General features: G+C 41.2%; 1 protein-coding gene across 4 annotated transcripts in view; it reads left to right on the top strand.

Moving 5' to 3' along the window:
* LOC115143478 (disks large-associated protein 4-like) overlaps positions 1 to 27,334 on the top strand; it is a 211,604-nt gene that overhangs the window by 160,434 nt on the left and 23,836 nt on the right. For all 4 annotated transcript variants that reach the window (XM_029683948.2, XM_029683956.2, XM_065003564.1 and 1 more), the window contains 2 exons: positions 2,008 to 2,272; positions 25,878 to 26,326. In XM_029683948.2, the coding sequence (XP_029539808.1) occupies positions 2,008 to 2,272; positions 25,878 to 26,326 (714 nt within the window). The remainder of the gene's footprint in view (positions 1 to 2,007; positions 2,273 to 25,877; positions 26,327 to 27,334) is intronic.

Raw genomic sequence — 27,334 nt, 5'->3', positions numbered from 1 at the left:
GTCATGGTCTGGGGCAGTGTGTCACAGCATCATCGGACTGAGCTTGTTGTCATTGCAGACAATCTCAACGCTGTGCGTTACAGAGAAGACATCCTCCTCCCTCATGTGGTTCTGAACTGGCAAATCTGGTGCAGTCCATGAGGAGGAGATGCACTGCAGTACTTAATGCAGCTGGTGGCCTCACCAGATACTGACTGTTACTTTTTATTTTGACCCCCTCTTCATTCAGGGACACATTATTCAATTTTTGTTAGTCACATGTCTGTGGAACTTGTTCAGTTTATGTCTCAGTTGTTGAATCGTATGTTCATACAAATATTTACACATGTTAAGTTTGCTGAAAATAAACACAGTTGAGGACGTTTCTTTTTTTGCTGAGTTTATATGTTTAGCATTTTGACCCCATCTTGGGGAATTTAAAACGTTTAATTCCAAAAATGTGTGTTGATTTACATGTAAATTAGTAGAAGAGTGTAACGGTTTTCTTCCGCTGAAGGAGAGGAGGACCAAAATGCAGCGTGGTTAGAGTTCAACATGTTTAATCAAGACCATACATGAGAACACTACAAAATAACACAAGTGCAAACCGAAACAGTCCTATCTGGTGCAATGACACAGAGACAGAAGACAATCACCCACATAATACCCAAAGAACATGGCTGCCTAAATATGGTTCCCAATCAGAGACAACGACAGACAGCTGCCTCCAATTGAGAACCAATCTAGGCAACCATAGACATATAAAACTACCTAGAAAGGAAACAGCCCCATAAACATACAAAACCCCTAGACCAGGCAAACACATAAAGCCCCCATGTCACACCCTGACATAACCAAAATAATAAAGAAAATAAAGATAACTAAGGCCAGGGCGTGACAAAGAGTTATTTGGAGCTGCAAGGTACAATGTTAATTATTACACCCCATTATTTCAGAAAGCCTTTCTGTGAAATGTTACTGTATATCAAACAAAACAGTACAACAATGCAATTGTGTAGACACATGCTGCTGTTATAAATATACAGTACTATAGGACTACTGGAGCAAAAACAGGTCTGGGACCAGGTTATAGATCTCATGCTCTCACTTTCTCTCTCTCTTTCTCTAACTTGCTCTCTCTGTCACTGCTCCCTGCTCTTTGATTTGTTACCACTAAATCGTGAGGCCGAGCCAACTCCATAAGTTACAACTCAAATACCATATTTATTATATTCCTGTCACTCCAACACTGTGTTAGGCTTGCATTTTAGTAAGCTTGATCATGTCCCTCAGTCAAATCTTAGTCCTTCATTTGCACTGCTGCTCTGATCTAATTTCTCACCAAGTTCATGCGAGTCAATCAAATTACTAGTTTTTATGAGAAGTTAAGACATTTGATTAATACTATGAAAGTGACACTGAAACTAATTGGCAGTAAAAAAATATATATGTAGCTTGTTAACTACCTTGGACTTTAACTATAAGTTGCTATAAGGAGTTGATTCGGGGTCAGGACAAAGTGTAACTGCTGCACTTTGCTTTCCTCTCACCCAGCCTTAATACTGTAATGTGTCCTTTCGGCTGCATTTGATTGTATCCACGACAACTGTCACACAGGTGGAGCTAGCTCACCCCTCTAACAGACACTGTCAGCTATGCTCTCCATGGCAGACCTGGCTGAGTTCAAATAGTATTAGAAATTTGAAATACTCAGGGTGTTTTCTTCAGCCTGCCTGAAGTACCTAATGGGTAGTGTTGGCACTTTTGGGACTATTCCATTGCTTCCAATACGCTAGGTAAGCCTGATTAAGCACAGTTAAAGTATTCGGAAAAAATCTAAATACTACTTGAACCCAGTTCTAATGACCATGCCTCTCTTGTCCTGGGTCTAACCATGCATTTATGTCCCAGTCTGGACATCTAGCCTGAAGTAGTAGCCATGCAACGCTGTTCTCTCACTCTAGCACTGCCACCCAGGCCATGATGCCAACCTATGCCACTAGTGCCAACCTGCCTCTCTCCTTCCAGCTGCAGGACCTGGAGATGATTAGCCAATGCTACGACGATAGCTGCTCTGAGTCGGCGTTCCGAGAATCCCACACACTCTCACACTCCCATTCCCAGGCGGTGGAGCCTCCGGATCTACCAATGCCCACGTGCTTCCGATCCCGTAGCCATAGCTACCTGCGGGCCATCCAGGCCGGATGCTCACAGGATGACGACACTGCTTCCGTGGACTCGGATTCACCGCCGCCCACCGCCACTACCGTTCACACCTATAGCACCAGCACTGGTGAGTAGGCTTACCTACTGATGCTGATCAATGGTTAGTTTTGCACTATTACCTGCTAATGGTTGAGCTTTACATTAGGGAGCTGGGTATTAGGTTAAGCTGATTCTAGATCTGTGCCTATGGGCAACTTCGCTGGATTCTTATTGGTGTTGCATTGTCGAGAAGGAACCATGTGTGTTCCGTACATAAGACTAATAAAATGTAAACTTGAAAAAAGTGGATTATTGGATTATGGATTATGCAACATATCCTACACCGTCGCTGATTAAATTATATTCCTGAATTAAGTTTTGTGTTATTGGTTTGTGGCTGCAAACTGTAATGCTGTGAGAAGACGATTGTGAAAGTGATGTAATCTTATGGGTCGAGATTGACAGAGATTGACCTGGTTATTGGTTATGTTTGTGCATAGAATCATACCTGTGAGCTCTCTCTGTTTGAATGAGGCGTAACCAATATAACTCTACATTAATAATTTCTTCTTGGCTAGTGACAGTTACCTAGCAATGGCCATTTTGTTTGTGGTGGCTGCAGGGGCGGAGCCAGAGGGGTGCCTGGGATGGACATTAACTTTTTTGCTCTCCTGCGGAAGCTTTATAACTTTGTATCTGATTCGTACGTTCATCTCAAGTGTCTTACAGTTCAGAAAGAGCTGTATCCAGAGCAGCAGCCCAGGGAACTACAAAGACTTACGGATGTAAGGTGGGCATGCAGATACATGGCATGCCGTAATCTGAGGGACAGGCTTCCAGCAGTTCTGAGAATGCTACAGGATATCACACTTGAAAATAGTGGTGATAGATCAGTGGAGGCAAAGGGCATTCTTTCTTGGATAGATTTACATTTCATAGGGCTTTGGTTACCTTTTGTAAAGTGCTTGGTGATGCCAAATGTCTTTCTGACATGCTCCAATCCAGCTCCCGACCTAGAAAGGTCTGTGGGTCTAGTAGGTGCCCTTACAGACACATTACAGGACTACAGAAGTGAGGGTTACTTCGGAGAACTATGGAAGGAGGTTGAAGAGATTTCAGAGCACTGCAAAATAAGTGTACAAACAGTGTGTAAAAGACAGCCTAACAAGCTTAAGATTTCACGATTCATTACTGATGAGCACTGGAGGACAGAATAATAGTGACCAAAGTGATGGTGAGAGCTTCCAAAGAGCTATCTTTTATCAGGTGCTTGACAGTCTCATAGCTTTGTTGTGTTTCTAGAACCTTATAAATAGATCTTACATGAGCTATTTCGACTTTGTAAGATTTCTGTTGTTACACCAGTCAGCAGTGCTTCTTGCGAGAGAAGCTTCTCAGCTTTAAAACGGATTAAAACCCACCTTAGGACAACAATGGTTGATGACAGGTTAAGTCACCTCTGAATTCTCAGTGTTGAGTCAAGGAGGCACTCTCCCTCAACATGGATGAGTTTGTGAAACATTTTGCCAGTTCTCACCAGAACTGCAGAATTATGCTGTTTTAAATCTACCTAGGATAATTTGGCACTTAGGCAGTCCCTCTGGTCATGATTAACACCTGCACTGTGTACTACCTAGTACACTGACATTCTAAAATTATAAATCCAAAGGGTATCATGTCACACAGATTTAATTTGGTCTTGATTAGGCCAATTCCAAAAGTTTTGTTGCTATTAGTTAACATAATATATATGAGCATAAATATAATAATAATAAATGTAATATTGATGAGCACCAAAATTATTTTTATTTTTGAAGTCCATTTCTGCTTGATCCTGCTATTTCAAATTGCAGTGTTTTTTTTGTAAATAACCTATGCAATTTATGTAACACACAAATGCTCTTATCTCCTTGGTGCTTGAGCTTTATTTTCTGAAAATATTTTGGATGTTCAACACTTATAGACCCAGATTATATATTCTTGAAAACAGAGTGGCCCAAGTCTCTCCCCTATGTGAGTACAGTGTGTGTGCGTGCATACGAGAGAGAGAGAGAGAGAGAAAGAAATTGAGCTGCAGTTCTGAGGTACAGACACTGTAGTCATAGTATGCTAAAGAATTCTAGTGAAGTAACCCTTTTGGACCACACCATCTGCCACATTGAAGAACTCTGGGTGAAGTGAATTATCACTTCTACCTCTAATCAGCAATCATAGGATTCATTCATGCTCCTTAGATGCCAGGTTAGGGTTACACACACATTTTCTGTCATGGTCTATGGATCCCCTGAAGTAGTCTTGGCCACCCCCTGGCCACCCCATGTATAAAACTGTAGTTCCGCCACTGGAGTCTGGCTGAGCAAGTACAGAGGCTGAAATAGACACTCGGTTCGTTAGAATTGACATCGTGAATTTCTTTGCTATTTTGTATCCACGTGCTACAATGCAGGTTACAGTGTGTCATGTTGGTTGTTGTCAAAAGCCTCCACATGGCGGCGCTGTTGACCGTTTTCGCCACGCCACTTGACCCGGTTTAAAGAGACCGTTTCCTGGACAGTAGGCTTTACCAAAAGCTTGCTGTTACTATTTATCGTCTTTGACAGATACTGTTTCGACTTTAGAAGTCAACAGCTCCTGCGATGTTGTCTTCATTTTAAAAAATGTTTTTTTTTTCTTCTGATAGGCTACGAGGGTAAGTGTTTGGTGCCAATAATGTGACTTTTATGGAAATATCTATCTCAATCGCTTCTCAAGTCCTGAACAGCTTTGCATTGTATATTGTTCGCGCATGTGACGCAAAGGATAGGCTACTGTATATACGATACTGTAGCCGCTGCTATTTGATTTTGAAAGTAAACCTGCGGCGAGGACACAGTTGAGCTCTCTGAGGTATAACATTTGGCCACTGTCTATAGATGCGCAATAATCGGCAATCGAGATCAGAGCGCGCGCGATGTAGCCTAATGTAAAGTCAGGTTTCATTCATTATTGTGTGCGAAAGGCGGATCATATTGTATTTAACTGTACGTCGCTATGGATAAGAGCGTATGTTAAATGAAAATGTATTTTGTTTTGTGTAGGCTATTACCAATAAGGTATCTTGGTGTATCTGAGCAACTTCATTCTACATTTCTGTGAAAATAGCCTGACCTATAGCCAAGGAGAAGTTGTTCATATGGATATGTCTTGGCAATCAATTCTCATTGTCAACGAAGAAACCTCACTTGTAATGTAGGCTTTTGGCTATACAAATAAAATGAGCATAATAGCTATATCGCCCTGAACCAGTGAAAGCAAATATGTTAGTCACATGGTAAGACTGACTGGGAATTATGTGACATACTCCATTTGTTTTGTTTAGCATCATTGTAGCCATACAGCAAGGTTTCTCAAAATTGATCCTGGGTCCACGGTTAGTTTTTTTTACCTTAACACTACACAGTTGATTCAAATAACCAACTCATCATCAAAAGTGTTGATTATTTGAATCAACTGCGTAGCGTTTTCCAAATGATGTCCTCGGGACCCCAAGGATGCCGTTTTTTTTTTTTTTTTTTTTTTTTTAATCAGCACTACACAGCTGATTAAAATATTAAAAGCTTGATGATTAGTTGATTATTTGAATCAGCTGTAGTGGGGGCACCTGCCAAGTCCTAGACCTTTGGCCTGGTGGAAGGAACAAACACACTCCATCATGGGAGGGATATTCCAGGGTGAAAGCTCAACAGCTCTCCCAGAAAAATGTCTCATTAGTGGAATTTGTGTAATATAGGGATGTGCACGTATCCTCTGGGTACTCGGTTAAAGAGCATATTTGGCCCCTGTGCCCCTCTATTAGCCACTTCCCCTCTTCTGCTCTCTTTGCTAATCTGTTTCCATGTGGAGGGAAGAGATCTGGAGTAACATCTGCTAAATATGTGTATGAGACCAATACAATTTGATTTGGATTCGATATGAGACAGCAATGCTCAGGAAACTCAATACCCACTGGGCAAAAACTGGTTGAATCAATGTTGTTTCCATGTCATTTCAACCATCAAAGTCATCAACGTAAGGGAATTTATTTATTTTTTCAACCAACTTTAACCAAAATTTTGGTTGATTTCACATTGAATTCACATTAGTTGACAACTCAGTCAAATGTAAATGAAAACTAGACGTTGAACTGACTTGTCAGTAAATAGCTTGGCAGTAAATAGTTGTGTTCTTCACTTACGTTCTAAATCAATTCTTTACATACTTTGGTTTTTTAAAGCCCTTTAATGGAGTTCCATCACCAACAGTGATGTAGGTTGTGGGAATGTGGTTGGCCAATTTCCCTTTTCCAGAAGATTCTCATAGCTAACTGTAGAACCCTATTAATAGGGGACAGACTCACTTGGCTGTGGTGAATCGACTGTGGTGAATGTCGAGAAAATTGTAGTTTTCAGTGATTAAATAGTGGTCCAATTACCGAAGGAAGCCAAGAAACTGCAGTGTGTAATTTTCCTGACTCTCAGCCCTGCCTAGCATAGCATAGAGCTAGTGAGCTACACAGTCGGCAGTGAAAGGACTGAGGATGACTCATTCACACCCATGAGCTCATAATATGACACTGAAACCTGGGTGTTAGGGGAGAGGTTAGCTGTAGCTATGTGGGTGTGATCTATGATCCATTAGATCGTACCATTCTAAATGACCATCCTCCTCAACTCCTCCTAACCCACCGATGGAGATAAGCTATAGGGACTTTCTCAGCCTCACGATGTGTTCAGTTGGTGTAAACACAACACAGAATTCACAGGACAGACAAGAGTTAATTTGCCCTGTTTTACTGTGGGCAGCAGTAATTGAAAAGAGGTTGGGGAGTTAATTTGGCCACTGAATGGGCTGAAGTCCTTAAGGGAAGGTAGCCAAACCACCAAGGCCAGGTCTAATCCTTTATGTTCTGTGGAGAGATTACTTGTCCAAGTAGGATGACAGGAAGGCTGGCAATTCCAAGATGGCAGATAAGCAGAAGCAAGTTAGGTTTTCGGTTGCTAGGATCAGGAAAGCAGGCACCTGATTTGTCTGTCCATTGTTTCTAATTGGCCAATCTCATTCCTATCTATGGTACATTTCCCATAAATTAGCATAGCGAGCCAAGAACATTTGTTATGTTCATTTTTGTTTTGTTTTATATAGTAGTTGGCAAGAGACCTTCTACTAAGCAATTTTCTTGGAAGATGTTTAGTGCAATGGTTCTCAAATAATTGGGATTGTACTTTACGGTTCTGTGTGAGTGGAGTCATTTGGACACTACCTATGTTCAGTTATGTATTTTTTCTTCAAATCAAGCCGTCCCTGACCTCCAGTTGTCTCTGGGGAAGCAGGACAAACGGCAGTACTAAATACAAGCTGCTGATATGCCTCTACCCCTTTACGTTGCCACGGCATCTGTCTGTTTCTTTTCACCCCTGATGACTAGTGAAAACTTTAGCACCCCCATCGACAGAGAGAAGGCCTTGTCCCACTTAGTATGTTCATTATTTTTGTAATGACAGTGTGCAAATCATTGGTAAGGTGACACTCTCTTCCTCCGACACCCCTGGATTTACGAGCAGGTGTTAAATTTGTGCCACATCGCCAGGGGAGGCAGCTTTTCACCACCTTTTCGGCGGTGTCATCTCTGTCATGTAATAACCATCAGGCTGCCAATTAGGGCAGTGGCGGTCAAAACATTTAATCAGCCGGTGATTGTCAAGCAATTAACTGTCGGTCTCACGGTAATTGACCGTTAATTAACATAAACACATTTAGCATCTCCTGGCTTCCACACATAGCCTACAAGCCCTTGTCTAATAAATCCATGAAATATAGCCAACACCTTCACATAAGTCCATTATTTATTCTAGACAAGTCTAAAGAAGCATAATATGAAGAAAATGTAGTCTATTTCAGAAGAAAAGAATAGCATGCTCTGAGTTGTCCTGATGTGGCTTTGTGAAATGGCTGTGGGCTGCACTAGTTCATTTAGCAGGCAAGATTAGTTTATAATTCCGTGACATTATTTTATAGAATGAATAATACAATTGAACAAAGCTGCACATGCAGCTATTCTGTGTTGAGTGGTTAACAAAGAAATAAGTATTCCTTTATGCTTAATTTAGAGTTATTAATGTGCCTTTAGTTGTTCTAAAAACGTTGGGCTATGTTTTGATTTTTAATACATAGTATGGCTGCATGATGAGACTGATGATTTAAAAAAAAGTTGTTTGAAAGGCATGAGCTCTGCTTTGTTTTTTTTGCACAGGCGGTACTTACTCCAATAGTCTCTCATTCACAATTTGACATGCACTTGATAATGCCTCAAATTTCATGGCGGCATCCCCTTGTGGCCGTAATTCACCCTAAAAAAAATCCTGCCTGCTAATTATCTATAGGCTATGTTTCAACTTTTCAATTTCAAATGATTTTCTAACAAGTTGTATTTTCTAACAACCGTTTGGATTGAGCTGTGTTCCGCCTCCTCATTAATTCACATTCAGCGTTGCAGACAATTCATTCATGTTTGCGCAGATCAAGTATGCATATACTTGCGCAGTCTTGCAAGAATTGGAACTTTCTCTTGCTGGCGCTCGCTTTGTCTTCCTTGTTGTTTTCCTTACAAATAATAACTGTGGACGTGTGTGCGTTCCCATCAAAGTAACTTCCTTATTGTCTGTATATCATGTTGTCTTTTCTACTGTAGGCGCATACTGTATGTATGTATGTATGTATGTATGTATGTATGTATGTATGTATGTATATATGTAAACTCAGCAAAAAAAGAAACATCCTCTCACTGTCATCTGCGTTTATTTTCAGCAAACTTAACATGTGTAAATATTTGTATGAACAAAACAAGATTCAACAACTGAGACATAAACTGAACAAGTTCCACATACATGTGACTAACAGAAATGGAACAACGTGTCCCTGAACAAAGGGAGGTTCAAAATCAAAAGTAACAGTCAGTATCTGGTGTGGCCACCAGCTGCATTAAGTACTGCAGTGCATCTCCTCCTCATGGACTGCACCAGATTTGCCGGTTTTTGCTGTGAGATGTTACCCCACTCTTTCACCAAGGCACCTGCAAGTTACTGGACATTTCTGGGGGGAATGGCCCTAGCTCTCACCCTCCTGTCCAACAGGTCTCAGATGTGCTCAATGGGATTGAGATCCGGGTTCTTCGCTGGCCATGGCAGAACACTGTCATTGCTGTCTTGCAGGAAATCACACACAGAATGAGCACTATGGCTGGTGGCATTGTCATGCTGGAGGGTCATGTCAGGATGAGCCTGCAGGAAGGGTACCACATGAGGGAGGAGGATGTCTTCCTTGTAATGCACAGCGTGGAGATTGCCTGCAATGACAACAAGCTCAGTCCAATGATGCTGTGATACACCGCCCCAGACCATGACGGACCCTCCACCTCCAAATCGATCCCGCTACAGAGTACAGGCCTCGGTGTAACGCTCATTCCTTCGACGATAAACACAAATTTGATCATCACCCCTGGTGAGACAATACCGCGTCTCGTCAGTGAAGGGAACTTTTGCCAGTACCGACTGGTCCAGCGATGGTGAGTTTGTGTCCATAGGCGACGTTGTTGCCGGGGGGTTGTCTGGTTAGGACCTGCCTTACAACAGGCCTACAATCCCGCAGTCCAGCCTCTCTCAGCCTATTGCGGAGTGTCTGAGCACTGATGGAGGGATTGTGGTATAACTCGGGCAGTTGTTGTTGCCATCCTGTACCACTGCGAGGACGATCAGTCTGTTCTGTCTCCCTGTAGTGCTGTCTTAGGCATCTCACAGTACAGACATTGCAATTTATTGCCCTGGCCACATCTGCAGTCCTCATGCCCCCTTGCAGCATGCCTAAGGCACGTTCACACAATTGTGCAGGGACCCTGGGCATCTTTCTTGTGGTGTTTTTCAGAGTCAGTAGAAAGGCCTCTTTAGGGTCCTAAGTTTTCATAACTGTGACCTTAATTGCCTACCGTCTGTAAGCTGACCGTCCGTAAGATGTTAGTGTCTTAACAACGTTCAACAGGTGCATGTTCATTAATTGTTTATGGTTCATTGAACAAGCATGGGAAACAGTGTTTAAACCCTTTACAATGAATATCTGTGAAGTTATTTGTATTTTTATGAATTATCTTTAAAAGACAGGGTCCTGAAAAAGGGACGTTTCTTTTTTTGCTGAGTTTATGTAGTATAATGTATTTACAGTTTTATTCACAAGTACTCGTGACAAATAATGCATTCCGATTATTTCATATATTGTAATGGACACCTATGATGTGTGTAAAATACTTTTTTGAAGGTTGTACTGATTATAATGAGCTAATCTATTTGCCAGCTATGTGTGGCGCCATGTTTGTTGACATTATACAATGCATTCTGGGTGTCATGTAATCTGTCAGACCAAAGATGTTATAATCAGGTGAAGGAATGGTTCACTCATCTTTCGGGTAAACTTCCGGAAGTGAATGAAGGCAAGTGGATGATCGTAGACGACACACCCCCTTCAACATGCATACTATAAACAGACCAAACTCATGTTGTCTCCTTTTAATATCTTTGGTTGAGGAAAAAAAAAACATTCCAGCGCACAAACTACCCATTTTCAGATTACTTTCGATTTCTAGAAAGAGTTTTACTCCATTATTTCGATCAATGGTGAGCTCACCCATGACGTAATTAATTATAACTTCGTAAAGACCGTGTTTGTGCAAAATGTTTCTGTGAAAAAAAGTGAAGAAAAGAAAGTTCAAATCCCCGAGCTGACAAGATACAAATCTGTTGTTCTGCCCCTGAACATGCAGTTAACCCACTGTTCCTAGGCCGTCATTGAAAATAAGAATTTGTTCTTAACTGACTTGCCTAGTTAAATAAAGGTAAAAAAAAAAAACTTATTATGTCAATCGAAAATGGACATTCTAAATAAGCGTTCTAATCAAACGTTCTCATCACACCGGTTTGATCATTGGCAACAGGGACCACTATAGATTGATCACACCTGTTTGTTGGTCCGTGTGAAACGGTTAAAGATATTGTTAGAACTGTCCACATTTACTTTTCGTCAGCCAACAAGATGAGTAGGACTAACCAACAGAAAAAACACTAGTCTATGTCAATCTACCATCACCCATAGTACAAAAGTCGACCTATTCTATTCTGCGCGACAAATAAATATTCCAAACATAGTCTGGGACAGTTGTGGGATGCGATTGATCCCAAATGAATACAACCACTAGCATCAAAACAAACGTTTTTTAATGCAATGTGGCTGATGCAACAGATCAAAACTTTTAGCTTCAAATGTTGATAAACTATTAGGCTACTTCTTCACATTATAAGCGCAGCAATGCGCACGTGGTACTAGACTATAAGCGCAAATGTTCCATTAGTGGAAAACACCATTATCAAAAGTGACCGCAAATGCAATAATGCATGTAATGCTTTTATTATAAAGGTGCATTATTTTATTTATTTACCCCTTTTTCTCCCCAATTTCGTGGTATCCAATTGGTTGTTACAGTCATGTCCCATCGCTGCAACTCCAGTATGGACTCTGGAGAGGTGAAGGTCAAGAGCCGTGCGTCTGTAACGTCTGCTTCCAATTCACACTCGCAAACACATAGATCCCCTGAACACAGCTCACTTTCCAGCTCACACTTTCAGACAACATAGATCCCCTGAATGCAACTCACTCTCCAGATCCCAATCACCTGAATTCTGTGTATGACCTTCTGCCTGTCCCTGGACCAAGCAACCTGCCTCCTCCTGTTGTCCTTTACTAATAAACACCTGCTGTGCCCTGCACTTGAAACCAGCACTCTGTCTCCCATTATAATCATTGCAGAATCCCCCGAAACACAACCTAGCCAAGTTGCGCTGCTTCTTGACATGCCCGCTTAACCCGGAAGCCTGCACCAATGTGGTGACCGTGTCAGCATGCATTGTGCCCGGCCCGCCACAGGAGTCGATAGTGTGCGATTGGACAAGAACATCCCTGTCGGCCAAACCCTCCCCTAACCCAGACGACACTGGGCCATGGGTCTCCCGGTCGCGGCCGGCTGCGACAGAGCATGGACTCGAACCATGGTCTGCTAGTGTCACAGCGATGCAGTGCCTTAGACCACTGGGCCACTCTGGAGGCCCTAAAGGTGCATTTTTATGGAGAAAATGATCTTCCCCAAACTTGAAACTCACGCACTGCTTATACAATGGGGCAAAACAGTATTTAGTCAGCCACCAATTGTGCAAGTTCTCCCACTTAAAAAGATGAGAGGCCTGTAATTTTCATCATAGGTACACTTCAACTATGACAGACAAAATGAGAAAAAAAAATCCAGAAAATCACAATATAGGATTTTTAATTAATTTATTTGCAAATGATGGTGGAAAATAAGTATTTGGTCAATAACAAAAGTTTATCTCAATACTTTGTTATATACCCTTTTTTGGCAATGACAGATGTCAAACGTTTTCTGTACGTCTTCAAGGTTTTCACACACTGTTGCTGGTATTTTAGCCCATTCCTCCATGCAGATCTCCTCTAGAGCAGTGATGTTTTGGGGCTGTTGCTGGGCAACACAGACTTTCAACTCCCTCCAAAGATTTTCTATGGGGTTGAGATCTGGAGACTGGCTAGGCCACTCCAGGACCTTGAAATGCTTCTTACGAAGCCAACCTTCGTTGCCCGGGCGGTGTGTTTGGGATCATTGTCATGCTGAAAGACCCAGCCACGTTTCATCTTCATTGCACTTGCTGATGGAAGGAGGTTTTCACTCAAAATCTCACGATACATGGCCCCATTCATTCTTTCCTTTACACGGATCAGTCGTCCTGGTCCCTTTGCAGGAAAACAGCCCCAAAGCATGATGTTTCCACCCCCATGCTTCACAGTAGATATGGTGTTCTTTGGATGCAACTCAGCATTCTTTGTCCTCCAAACACGACGAGTTGAGTTTACCAAAAAGTTATATTTTGGTTTCATCTGACCATATGACATTCTCCCAATCTTCTTCTGGATCATCCAAATGCTCTTTAGCAAACTTCAGACGGGCCTGGACATGTACTGGCTTAAGCAGGGGGACACGTCTGGCACTGCAGGATTTGAGTCCCTGGCGGCGTAGTGTGTTACTTATGGTAGGCTTTGTTACTTTGGTCCCAGCTCTCTGCAGGTCATTCACTAGGTCCCCCCGTGTGGTTCTGGGATTTTTGCTCACCGTTCTTGTGATCATTTTGACCCCACGGGGTGAGATCTTGCGTGGAGTCCCAGATCGAGGGAGATTATCAGTGGTCTTGTATGTCTTCCATTTCCTAATAATTGCTCCCACAGTTGATTTCTTCAAACCAAGATGCTTACCTATTGCAGATTCAGTCTTCCCAGCCTGGTGCAGGTCTACAATTTTGTTTCTGGTGTCCTTTGACAGCTCTTTGGTCTTGGCCATAGTGGAGTTTGGAGTGTGACTGTTTGAGGTTGTGGACAGGTGTCTTTTATACTGATAACAAGTTCAAACAGGTGCCATTAATACAGGTAACGAGTGGAGGACAGAGGAGCCTCTTAAAGAAGAAGTTACAGGTCTGTGAGAGCCAGAAATCTTGCTTGTTTGTAGGTGACCAAATATTATTTTCCCCCATAATTTGCAAATAAATTCATAAAAAATCCTACAATGTGATTTTCTTGATTTTTTTTCTCATTTTGTCTGTCATAGTTGAAGTGTACCTATGATGAAAATTACAGGCCTCTCTCATCTTTTTAAGTGGGAGAACTTGCACAATTGGTGGCTGACTAAATACTTTTTTGCCCCACTGTATATGCCATTTAGGCTCTGCACCACTTGTAAAGCGGATTAATGTGCTTAATTATATTAAGTTATTTGGCCACTTTGGTTGGGGTACAAACCTTATTAAACATATAGGCCCATGGGCTAGGCTACATAAGGTGTGCAACTATGATTTGAAAAAGTCACAAAAAAAGGCATTGTTTCTTATGCTGGGCATCATTCACAAGTGATAATATACTGTATAATTCACAATAATATTGTCATCCATTAGACTATTCTTGATTTAATCTTGTCTTTACATATACTAAATAATATTTGTGACATTTGTTTTGATTTAGAATGGACCATTATCCTGCACCTGTATCCTAACGGGCAACTGGGAAAAATACATGTATAAATATAATAAATATAAGCAATGTGCTTAATATTAGGAAAGTTTATTAAAAATATATAGTTGGCCTAGCCTATAGAAAGCTGATGGGATCCTCGTCTTTTTATTAGTGGCCATCACTCTATTTTCTCCTCCAATTTCATAGCCTATAGAAATCACGGGCTCTCATGAAGATTCACCAATACATTTGCATTGGTGTCATATTGATTAGAGGGACAATAGAGGGCTGAATACCAGGCAGTTATCAAGTTTGGTAGGCTACTAATGACCAGCAGCAGCATCAGAGCTTGGAGAAGCCTAATTACCGTGACTAAACGGTCATGTAGAATTTGACTGCCTTTATGACTCGTGGCCGGTGTGGCGGTAAGAAAGTCACCGCAACAGCCCTACTGCCAATGGGCCTGGGCCTGTAATCATCTCATTTTTTTTGTTTGCATCGCCAGTTCTTCTTGGGAGCGAGATCTAGTGGGGGAGAGAGAAAGTGATAGAAGCTGAATATTTGTTTTAGTACACTGTTTTGTCATTAGTGTTGCTGGGGTATCTGCGGTTCATTATCATGTGTGCTTATTGCCTGACATTTTGTTCATTATGTAATGAAGTCCTTGCCTTTGCATCAGTGTGAAAGTTTCAGGTTCTCAGCTAAACAGTAAGTAATTTGTAAACAGACACGTAAAATGACTTGTCATGACAACTATCCTGCTTAGTTTGCATCAGGAGGTTGCCTTGCAGTTGGACAGTTTAAGGTGCCACATGGTTGGGTTAGCGTCTGTCCATTATGCAGCATTGTTTACACCTCCAAACAACTCATGAACTAGTCTCACAAGTGGACAGCTAGACCAGTGTCCAGAGGGCAGGATAAGACCAGACCGTTGGCTCCTTTCACATTCCACAGAGTAAACATTTTGAACAAAGCTCCGGGTTGTTGCATAACTTCTGGTTAAGTCAGAACAGCTACTCTTATTTAATAGAATTGCACTTCGGGGGTGGCAGCCAGCAACGAGTACAGGCTGAGCTTCATTAAGTCAGGAAAGGTATTTAGATTGACTGTTTGCAAAGCCTTAAACTGTTTTGCAGATGGGTTCTGAATGTGAGCTTTGTCAGCATCACAGTTCTGTACATTACTGGTGGAAGGATTAGTTGCATTATCGCAGTCATCACACACTGGGCTGACTATGTTGTATGTAAGTGATTAGGCGTAACAGACAGAATTTGGAGGGAAATTTACTCCGGAGATCTGCACTCTCTTCCGCTATCCATATAAGATCTCACATTTAATTGGCATTTAAAGGAACATTCCACCCTAAAACTATCTTTGAAAGTTAAATATCTTGAAAACTTTGCTGACATGCAAAACATTTTGGGACTACATCAAAAATGGACTAATAAAACAAATGCCAAAAGATAATTTAATTTCAGTGGCTTCCTTTCCTTCATCTTGACTAATCTGAAGATACCAGGCTAGGGGAAAGCCATATGGGAGGATGCCTTCACCAGTCCATTTCTTTAATGGCAGGTGCAAATGGCACAAAGAAGACATTTAAAGGAATCTACTTTAAACTATTGAGATGCATGTTTTTGCCTTCTTTAGATGTTTTCACTGTGTATCCTGAGCTAGCCTGATGTACATTGCCTTCAGAAAGTATTCACACCCCTTACCTTTTTCCACATTTTATTGTGTTACATCCTGAATTTAAAATTGAATACATTTAGATGTTTTGTTCCTGGCCTGCACACAATGCCCCATAATGTGAAAGTGGAATTATGTTTTTAGACATTTTAATTAAAATTGACAAGCTGAAACGTCAATATATTCAGCCCCTTTGTTATGGCAAGCCTAAATAAGTTCAGAAGTAAATATTTCTTAACAAGTCACGTAAGAAGTTTAATGGACTCACTGTGTGTGCAATAAGTGTTAAACATGATTTTTGAATGACTACCTCATCTCTGTACCCCACTCATACAATTATCTGTAAGGTCCCTCAGATGAACAGTGAATTTCATACACAGATTCAATGACAAAGACTAGGGAGGTTTCCAATTCCTCGCAAAGAAGATCATCTATTGGTAGATTGGTAAAAAATTAAACAAGCAGACATTGAATATCCCTTTGAGCAATGTGAACTTATTAATTACACTTTTGATGGTGTATCAATACACCCAATCACTACAAAGATACAGGAGTTGTTCCTAACTCAGTTGCCGGAGAGGAAGGAAACCATTCAGGGATTTCACACAAGGCCAATCGTGACTTTAAAATAGTTCGGGTTTAATGGCTGTGATAGGAAAAAAACTGAGGAAAAACAACTTTGGAGTTACTCCACAATACTAACCTAAATGACAAAGTGAAAAGAAGGAATCCTGTTCAGGTTTAAAATAAAGTAAAACTGCAAAAAATGTGGCAAAGAAATTGACTTTATTTCCTGAATAAAAAGTTTGGGGCAAATCCGACACAACACATCACTGAGTACCATTCTTCATATTTTCAAGCATAGTGGTGGCTGCATCATGTAATGGGAATACTTGTCATCGGCAAGGACTAGGGAGTTGTTTTTTTATTATAAAAAGAAACAGAATAGAGCTAAACACAGGCAAAATCCTAGAGAAAAATCTGGTTCAGTCTGCTTTCCACCAGACACTGGGAGATGAATTAACCTTTTAGCAGGACAATAACCTAAAACACAAGGCCAAAGGTACACTGCAGTTGCTTACCAAGATGACATTGAATGTTCCTTAGTGGCCTAGTTACAGTTTTAGACTTAAATCTGTTTAAATCCATGGCAAGACTTGAAAATGGCTGTCTAGCAATGATCAACAACCAACATTGACAGAGTTTGAAGAATAATAATGTGCAAATATTGTACAATCCAGGTGTGCAAAACTCTTAGAGATATACAGTGCCTTGCGAAAGTATTCGGCCCCTTGAACTTTGCGACCTTTTGCCACATTTCAGGCTTCAAACATAAAGATATAAAACTGTATTTTTTTGTGAAGAATCAACAACAAGTGGGACACAATCATGAAGTGGAACGACATTTATTGGATATTTCAAACTTTTTTAACAAATCAAAAACTGAAAAATTGGGCGTGCAAAATTATTCAGCCCCTTTACTTTCAGTGCAGCAAACTCTCTCCAGAAGTTCAGTGAGGATCTCTGAATGATCCAATGTTGACCTAAATGACTAATGATGATAAATACAATCCACCTGTGTGTAATCAAGTCTCCGTATAAATGCACCTGCACTGTGATAGTCTCTTTTTTACCCCTTTTTCTCCCCAATTTCTTGGTATCCAATTGTTTACTAACTACTATCTTGTCTCATCGCTACCACTCCCGTACGGGCTCGGGAGAGACGAAGGTTGAAAGTCATGCGTCCTCCGATACACAACCCAACCAAGCCGCACTGCTTCTTAACACAGCGCCATCCAACCCGGAGGCCAGCTGCACCAATGTGTCGGAGGAAACACTGTGCACCTGGCAACCTTGGTTAGCGCGCACTGCGCCCGGCCCGCCACAGGAGTCGCTGGTGCGCGATGAGACAAGGACTTCCCTACCGGCCAAACCGTCCCTAACCCGGACGACGCTAGGCCAATTGTGCGTCGCCCCACGGACCTCCCGGTCGTGGAGGACAGGAAAGAATGAATGTGGCCATGTATCGTGAGATTTTGAGTGAAAACCTCCTTCCATCAGCAAGGGCATTGAAGATGACACGTGGCTGGGTCTTTCAGCATGACAATGATCCCAAACACACCGCCCGGGCAACAAAGGAGTGGCTTCGTAAGAAGCATTTCAAGGTCCTGGAGTGGCCTAGCCAGTCTCCAGATCTCAACCCCATAGAAAATCTGTGGAGGGAGTTGAAAGTCTGTGTTGCCCAGCAACAGCTCCAAAACATCACAGCTCTAGAGGAGATATGCATGGAGGAATGGGCCAAAATACCAGCAACAGTGTGTGAAAACCTTGTGAAGACTTACAGAAAACATTTGACCTCTGTCATTGCCAACAAAGGGTATATAACAAAGTATTGAGAAACTTTTGTTATTGACCAAATACTTATTTTCCACCATAATTTGCAAATAAATTAATTAAAAATCTTACAATGTGATTCTCTGGATTTTTTTTCTCATTTTGTCTGTCATAGTTGAAGTGTACCTATGATGACTAAATACTTTTTTGCCCCACTGTATATACTACAATTTGAGACGCCTTTTCAACGTAGTGTATCATGATCATAAAGTTGAGGCAGTGGTAATTGCTCTTGACGCAGAGAAGGTATTTGATCAAAATATGGCAGCCGATACTGGATAAATGGTCTAGTCCCGCTTCATAACTGGGTTGATGATCTGCTGCTACTCTGTGCTGTACTCCACTCAGTATTTATTTTGGGCTTAACTACATTTTACATTTAAGTCATTTAGCAGACGCTCTTATCCAGAGCGACTTACAAATTGTCTATAACATGTATATAATGCCTATAACATGCCTATAACATCCCTATAATATTCTTATAACATGTCTATAATGCCTATAACATGTCTATAACATGCCTATAATGCCTAAAATATTCATATAACATGCCTATAATGCCTATAATATTCATATAACATGCCTATAATATTCCTATAATATGTCTATAAAATGTCTATAATGCCTATAACATGTCCATAACATGCCTATAATATTCATATAACATGCCTATAATATTCCTATAAGATGTCTATAACATGCCTATAATATTCATATAACATGTCTATAATGCCTATGACATGTCTATAACGTATATAACATGTCTATGTCTATAACACATCTATAACATGTCTATAATGCCGATAACATGTCTGTAATGCCTATAACATGTATGTCTATAACATGCCTGTCACATGCCTATAATATTCCTATAACATGTGTATAATGCCTATAACATGCCTATAATATTCCTATAACATGTGTATGCCTATAACATGCCAATAACATGCCTATAATATTCCTATAACATGTGTATAATGCCTATAACATGCCTATCACATGCCTATAATATTCTTATAACATGTGTATAATGCCTATAATATCCCTATAACATGTCTATAACGTATATAACATGTCTATAATCCTTTGTTAGCAAGACTCATCAATTAATTCAGGCTACAACAGTGTTGACCCAATGACAATCACCGAATGTCATTAAACATGTTGGTGTTTTGTAACAGATGTCCCTTTCCATTCATCAAATGACATGAGTGCACAGAGCATTCTGGAATTAGCCTGGAATTATTTTCCAATCCAGACTGTATCACAACCAGCCGTGATTGGGAGTCCCATAGGGCGGTGCACAGTGTCGTCCAGGTTTGGCCGATGTAGGCCGTCATTGTAAATAAGAATTTTGTTCTTAACTGACTTGTCTAATGTGATAGAAAAATTATATATTTACCTGATTGATTTGAATGGTTAACAATTAATATTAAACTAATAGTAAAATATTTCTGTTCTACTAATACTGTGTCTTTATGGTCTCCACTTTAGCTTCCTGCAGTTTGTGTCGGCATATGGTCTAGTAAATGGTTTTTGCTAGAGATAGCTTGAGGTGACAATGACTTGGTGATAAAAACCTAAAGCTGGCATTCCATAGACAAGATGTGGTGTGTGTGACCGAGATAGAGATCCCTTATTGTTCTAATCATCCTGGCATCTGGAAAACCTAGCCGGGGTCAGGTTCTGGTATTCATATCCCAAAATACTCACAATACAATAAAATGGTCTGATGGTGAAGTGGACGTGCTCAGTATTCATACCCCAAAATACTCACAATGCACCCCGACCTCCTCTGTATTTCTGTCTTTTCTTCAAATGGGTGATGGAGATTTGAGTCTCGGGGAAGCAGTATATCATTTGCGTCGGGCTTTCTCCAGTTTGAGGTGAGTAATCGCTGTTCTGATGTCCAGAAGCTATTTATTAGAGTCATTAGAGAAGGTATTATGTACAAAATAAGGTCTCTGGGCGGTTTCCTTCCTCTGGGACAGCTCAGTTACGAAGGATGACTATCTTTCTAGTGACTGGATGCATTGATACACCATTTTAAGCCTAATTTAATACCTTTGCCATATTCAAAGGAATATTCAGTGTCTGCTTTTTTTTACCGATCTACCAATCTTTGCGAGGCATTGGAAAACCTCTCTGGTCTTTGTGGTTGAACCTGTTTTTGCAAATAATGTGGACGAGAAATGAACTTTGTCCTGAATACAAAGAATTATGTTTGGGGCAAATCCAACATCACTGAGTGCCATTTTCAAGCATGGTGGAGGCTGCATCAGGTAATGCGTATGCTTGTCATCGGGACAAGGACTATGTAGTTTCTTTTAGGATAAAAATAAATGGAATAGAGCTAAGCACAGGCAAAATCCTAGAGGAAAAGCTGGCTTTCCAACAGACACTGGAAGACAAATGTACATTTTAGCAGGACAATAAGCTAAAACAAAAGGCCAAATCTTTGGTAAGAATTGAACATGACTGTCTAGCAATGATCAACAACCAACTTGACAGAGCATGAAGAATTTAAAAAATAGTAATATGCAAATATTGTACAATCCAGGTGTGCAAAGCTCTTAAGACTTATTACATTTTCAATACATTTGCAAAAATGTCTAAACATGTCTTCAATTTGTCATGATGTGGTATTGTATGTAGATGGTGAGATTTGTATTTATTTAATCCATTTTGAATTCAGGCTGTAACAACAAAATGTGGAATAAGTCAAGGGGTGTGAATACTTACTGAAGGCACTGTAGGTTGGGACATAAACCCAACAGCTTCAATGACACATTTCCCGATCCAAAATAGAACTACACTGCTTATAATGACTATATGCTGCCTTCTTATGCATGTACCAACTAATAGGATTTAGTTTTATTTTGTGTATGTGTGAGTTAAGTTGGCCATCCCATTCAACTGTACAATGAATGTCAATGTTTGTATCACTGTCTTTTTTATTTATTTTTTATTTGAAAATAATAAACATATAAAAATATTTTTAATGTAGATTTACCCAGAAAGATTCACAGCTGTAATCACTTCCAAAAGGGATTCTAACATGTATTGACTCAGGGGGTTGAATACTTATGTAAATTAGATCTATTTCTGTATTTGCAAAAATGTCCCTTTTTTGTGTAGATTGTTGATAAAATATGACAATTCAATTCATTTGAATCCCACTTTGTAACACAAAATGTGGAAAAAGTCAAGAGGTGTGAATAGTTGTCAATAACCCTCTAGCCCAAAATAAATGATGTCCAAGTCCTTGGTAATCTGAGAAGAGGAGGTCATTTATGATTTTCCAGTTGTAAGAAAAGCAGATTTTATGGGTTTTCCACCCAAGGGTAAATTCTGTTTCGATTGATGCAAGCGTGCTTGGAACCCATAGGGCAGGGAAGGCATCCAAATCCTGTCACGCACGCACACACACACACACACACACACACACACACACACACACACACACACACACACACACACACACACACACACACACACTGCAGAATGGAATCTGGAGCAGAGCCAGCATGTCACATAGCTGCCATTACGACAGCAAACCCTTCCAGCCCCGGGAACATCTCTGTTATTCGAGGTGGCAGTGGTCACTGGTCCCACTATCAGCACCATCTTCCTCTTCCTCTGGCTGTCTGTTATAAACTATGGAATATAGTATATGTCTGGTACTGTATAGCATTAAACAGCAGGGAAACACTTTTTCCAAGATTATTTATGTCATACAATCTTACTTAATTATCTTGCACCAGTCGAATGGTGCTTACCTGTTGAAATACATTTTCTAAAACTTAGGTGGTAAGCACTGCATAAGATAATTTCCTTAATTACATAGATTATAATTTATAACCCATGTATTTACTCTGGTACAGGGTCTTTGCAATATCAAGTTTGACCAACAGACCAATATGACACACTACCTAACTAACACAAAGGAACCAACCACTCACAGCAGTTGCCATGGCAGTACATCTCCACAGCATGTGTTGCCTTCTGATTATTTTTAGAAAAGGATCCTTTCTTTTCTCCCAAAGCAGTTGGCCTTGCTGTAAGGCAATCTATGGTCATAGACTAGTGTGAGTGAGTTATGGGGCGGGCAGAGCGTGAGGAATCTTTCCTGGGGCCGTATAGCCAGGTAGTTACTGGATATGGTGATGACTACATTGGAAAGATTAACTTATTCTCATCCTTACACAAGCTATGTACTGTTGTTGTTGTTGTACGGCTATAATGCTCTACTGTTGTGGGGAATGAATGTTGTTGCTGCCCTATTTGAACCAGATATGTGTGAGGTGAGGCAACGTGTAAAGTATGAGAAGAGATAGGAGCAACTGGGTATAGTGTTGTTGTTCCTCATAGTGATGGAATAGTGAAGGCCAGAGATTTCCGAAGAGCATCCTTCATTGAGGGTTCAACCCATCATGCTGATGTGTTCATTGCCAATGTGATACCTATCTATTTCTAACATTCTGTGTATTGTTGTTTTATTCCCCATCTTGCTCTTGGACTTGCCATAGGGATTCACGCACTATTTGTGCAATGCATTTTTTTTTGCCCCGACCACTCTTTTAGAGGTGTGCCTTACATTTACTGTGAGAAGAGTAGGAAAGATCGTATCTCACTGTGAGATAAGGATGAGACGATTATAACCTTTGAGATAATATGAGACGATAACCAGTATCTGAAAGATATGATACTGTCCTCCTGTTGTAGTTTGTAGTTGTTTAGTAAGACTTAAAACTATGAATTCATTGCTTGTAGTTTTAGAGTTATACAATGGCTTAAAGTTTCTAAATGCTGCAGACTAGTTTCACTTTGAGACAAACCTTACCGAGGTTGTAGTCTGCACTTTGACAGAGCAACGAGAGGCAGTGTAAACATTAGCTTGCTGCTTTGCAGTGAAACGAGAGTGAGCTCATGTAAGCATATCATTTGGTGAGGCCGCAACACACAAAGGCTATAAGTCCTATAAAGCTACAAGTCTGTGGATCAAGCCGCACAACAGATCTTTTGTTTTGAGTGTTTTCTTTCAAGCTCCCTCACGTGTTTATGTTGCTCGTAGGGTTCAAAAAAGCCCCTCTCAAGTAGCTGAGATTTACAGCCATAGGGAGATATTACTAACATAGCAATGTTAATTCAAAAAAAAAGCTGTCGTAGTCGTACACGTTTCCTTTAGGCTAAGGGTGAAACATTTGGAAAAACACCTCAGGGAATATGCTAGAAAGAGATCATGGCTATTAACTATTTAGCTTTGTAGGTGATCACATGTTGACTTCGATGTCCAAAAAGTGACTGTGCCATGTCATGCCAATGCTTGTTACAGGTTACATCTAGCCTAGAGCTGCAACTGCCTGTCATTGAAAAGTGACTGTGCCATGTCATGCCAATGCTTGTTACAGGTTACATCTAGCCTAGAGCTGCAACTGCCTGTCATTGAAAAGTGACTGTGCCATGTCATGCCAATGCTTGTTACAGGTTACATCTAGCCTAGAGCTGCAACTGCCTGTCATTGAAAAGTGACTGTGCCATGTCATGCCAATGCTTGTTACAGGTTACATCTAGCCTAGAGCTGCAACTGCCTGTCATTGAAAAGTGACTGTGCCATGTCATGCCAATGCTTGTTACAGGCTACATCTAGCCTAGAGCTGCAACTGCCTGTCCAAAAAGTGACTGTGCCATGTCATGCCAATGCTTGTTACAGGCTACATCTAGCCTACAGCTGCAACTGCCTGTCATTGAGGATGTTCAACTCACTTTTGATATAATAAATATCTCTGGGAAGATAGAATTACACCAGGCTAAATTCATATTCACTTTCAAATAGTATTAAAATATAGTAATTTGAGACTGCACAACTTGACACACGTCCAGAGCCGTCTTAGGACACACCAAAGCAAAGTGTCCTCAGACAAAATCCATTGTCTTGTGCGGCGGTGATGTCAGCATGCGCATTGGTTACATTCATGTGAACATTTTTCCTTTGGCACATTCAGACCTTTGCCAAACCCAACCCAAGCTCCAAAAATGCTAGCTCCCCCACTAAGCCTATGTCCTTACTAACCCTCCTCTAGAAGCCTGCTACGTATCCCCTCCATAAGGAGTGGAAAACAAGGAAGCAAAGTTGTGTCAAAGCCATTATTTGGGCTACAGTAAACGTTGGTGTTTTGGTGAGGCAGATGTCCTCTGTCAAAGGCAGCTAGCTATGCTGATTTTTAAACACTCAAAATAGATCCACTCAGAGTCGTCTGTAGCATGATGCTAGACTAGAATTGTATGACATTATTTGAGGATAATTTTGAGTCAATGTGGTTGCCTGTCAGCTGGCCTATAATTTGAGAAGTCACTTCTCCAGTCCTAGATTTGAATGCTGTTTTGGCACTGATTAGTCATTAGGGACCAGGCTAACTGTCGTCAGTTGACTCGGATTGTTTACAATGACATTCCTGACCACCACTTGAGTTCGAGATCCTGGTTGTCCCTCTCTGCCCTATCAAGTCTATAGATGGTTTCAGATACAGCCTCCATTAGGTGTCAAGTAAGGTTTCCATTGTATCTATCTATTGTAGAGATCCCACAGCAACCACTGAAGTTTTGTGAAGTGCACTCATCCCACTCTTATTTCATGAGGAAGACTTGACGTGGGGTGATCAAAAGGCAACAGTGCCACGTTGACACTTTGTCCTGCATGGTGATTGACTGAGCTATTTTGGATTAGTTTCACACCTGACCCCTGTCTGGGAAGAGCACAAATGTATATATTGTACACAATGTGTGATATTCATCACTGAATGCATTAGACCAGGGGTGGGCAGCTGGGGGGGGGGGGGACTCAGTCAGGGTCTCAACTTACTGTTGAGAATTAGAATAATAGAATATGCAATGTGCAATTTCGAAAGTTGGTTGTGTATCAGCAGTCACTCAATTAGATTATCTTCTACAATGGAAACATGTTTTTAGATATTTTTAAACGTTTTTAGACAAATGTATTAAAAATACAAAACAGAAATAGCTTATTTACATAAGTATTCAGACCCTTTGCTATGAGATATGAAATTTATCTCAGGTGCATCCTGGATCCATTGATCATCCTTGAGATATTTCGACAACTTGATTGGAGTCCACCTGTGGTAAATTCAATTCATTGGACATGATTTGGAAGGCAAACACCTGTCTACATAAGGTCCCACAGTTGACAGTGCATGTCAGAGCAAAAACCAAACCATGAAGGAATTATTCTGTAGAGCTCCAAGACAGGATTGTGTCGAGGCACAGATATGGGGAAGGGAACCAAAACACTTCAGTAAAATTAATGGTCCCCAACAACACAGTGACCTCCATCATTCTTCTATTGAAGAAGTTTGGAACCTTCAAAATTGGTGTCCACACTACATACTCTATAGGAATCTCTCTCATGCTCTTTCGCTTTCTCTCTCTCTCTCTCTCTCTCTCTCTCTCTCTCTCTCTCTCTCTCTCAGTCTCCACATGCATCACCACCTGTAAGAAGCCTGTGCCACCGCCCGTGCCGCCCCGCACCACTTCCAAGCCCTACATCTCTGTGACGGTGCAGAGCAGCACTGAGTCAGCCCAGGACACCTACCTGGACCACCAGTCTGAGCGTGATCGCCGCAGCAGGACCATTACCAGTCAGTCCAGCCAAGCCCACAGCAACTCCTCCGACAGCCTCGACAGCACGCGCGCCAACAGTTTGGCTCGGGGTCTCCCTTGGCCCATCCCCGTCCCTGTCGCCACCCCCCGGGAACCCCTCACCACCACCACCGTCCACCACACCACCACCGGGACTGACACCAACGACTCCCAGCGTGAAGCCTTGAAGACGACGGGCACCAACAGGGGGAACCTGATGGCAGAGGAGCCCCTCGCGGACATCGTGCCCCGGAGGAAGCTTTCCTCCATAGGCATACAGGTAGGAGCGCCGTTACGAGCGCCGTTAGTCAGTGACGTTATGGTATCGTCAGTGAAGTTAGAGTCATTAACGTTACATTAGTCAGTAACATCACAGTAGTGGAGCTAGAGTTTCTGTGGCAGTATGGTTAAGGCCCAGCAATGGACTGGCGTGCAGCAACCAATTGGCTGCTGGTTCAAATCCTGAAATGGGTGCGTGGGGGTGTGTACTACTATTGTTTCCTTGACAACAGCAATGAATATAGTACCAGTCAAAAGTTTGGGCACACCTACTAATTCAAGGGTTTTTATTTATTTTTACTTTTTTCTACATTGTAGAATAATAATGAAGACATAAAAACTATGAAATAACACATATGGAATCATGTAGTAACCAAAAAAGTGTTAAACATATCAAAATGTATTTTATATTTGAGATTCTTCAAAGTAGCCACCGTTTGCCTTGATGACAGTGTTGCACACTCTTTGCATTCTCTCAACCAGCTTCATGAGGAATGCTTTTCCAACAGTCTTGAAGGAGTTCCCACATATGCTGAGCACTTGTTGGCTGCTTTTCCTTCTGTCTGCGGTCCAACTCATCCCAAACCATCTCAATTGGGTTGAGGTCCGGTGATTGAGGAGGCAAGGTCATCTGATGCAGCACTCCATCCCTCTCCTTGGTCAAATAGCCCTTACACAGCCTGGAGGTGTGTTTTGGGTCATTATCCTGTTGAAAAACAAATTATAGTCCCACTAAGCGCAAGCCAGATGGGATGGCGTATCGCTGCAAAATGTTGTGGTAGTAATGCTGGTTAAGTGTGCCTTGAATTCTAAATAGATCACAGTGTCACCACACCATCACACCTCCTCCTCCATGCTTCACGGTGGGAATCGCACATGTGGAGATCATACGTTCACCTACTCACAAAGACACGGTGGTTGGAACCAAACATCTCAAATTTGGCCTCATCAGACCAAAGGACAGATTTCCACTGAATGTGCAATATTAAATTTCTCAATATGTCAAAAT

Source organism: Oncorhynchus nerka, linkage group LG2 (assembly GCF_034236695.1).
Source record: "Oncorhynchus nerka isolate Pitt River linkage group LG2, Oner_Uvic_2.0, whole genome shotgun sequence".
In the NCBI taxonomy this organism is placed as follows: Eukaryota; Metazoa; Chordata; class Actinopteri; order Salmoniformes; family Salmonidae; genus Oncorhynchus; species Oncorhynchus nerka.
Note: the sequence above shows the minus strand (reverse complement) of the source record. Positions and strands in the feature narration are given on the sequence as shown.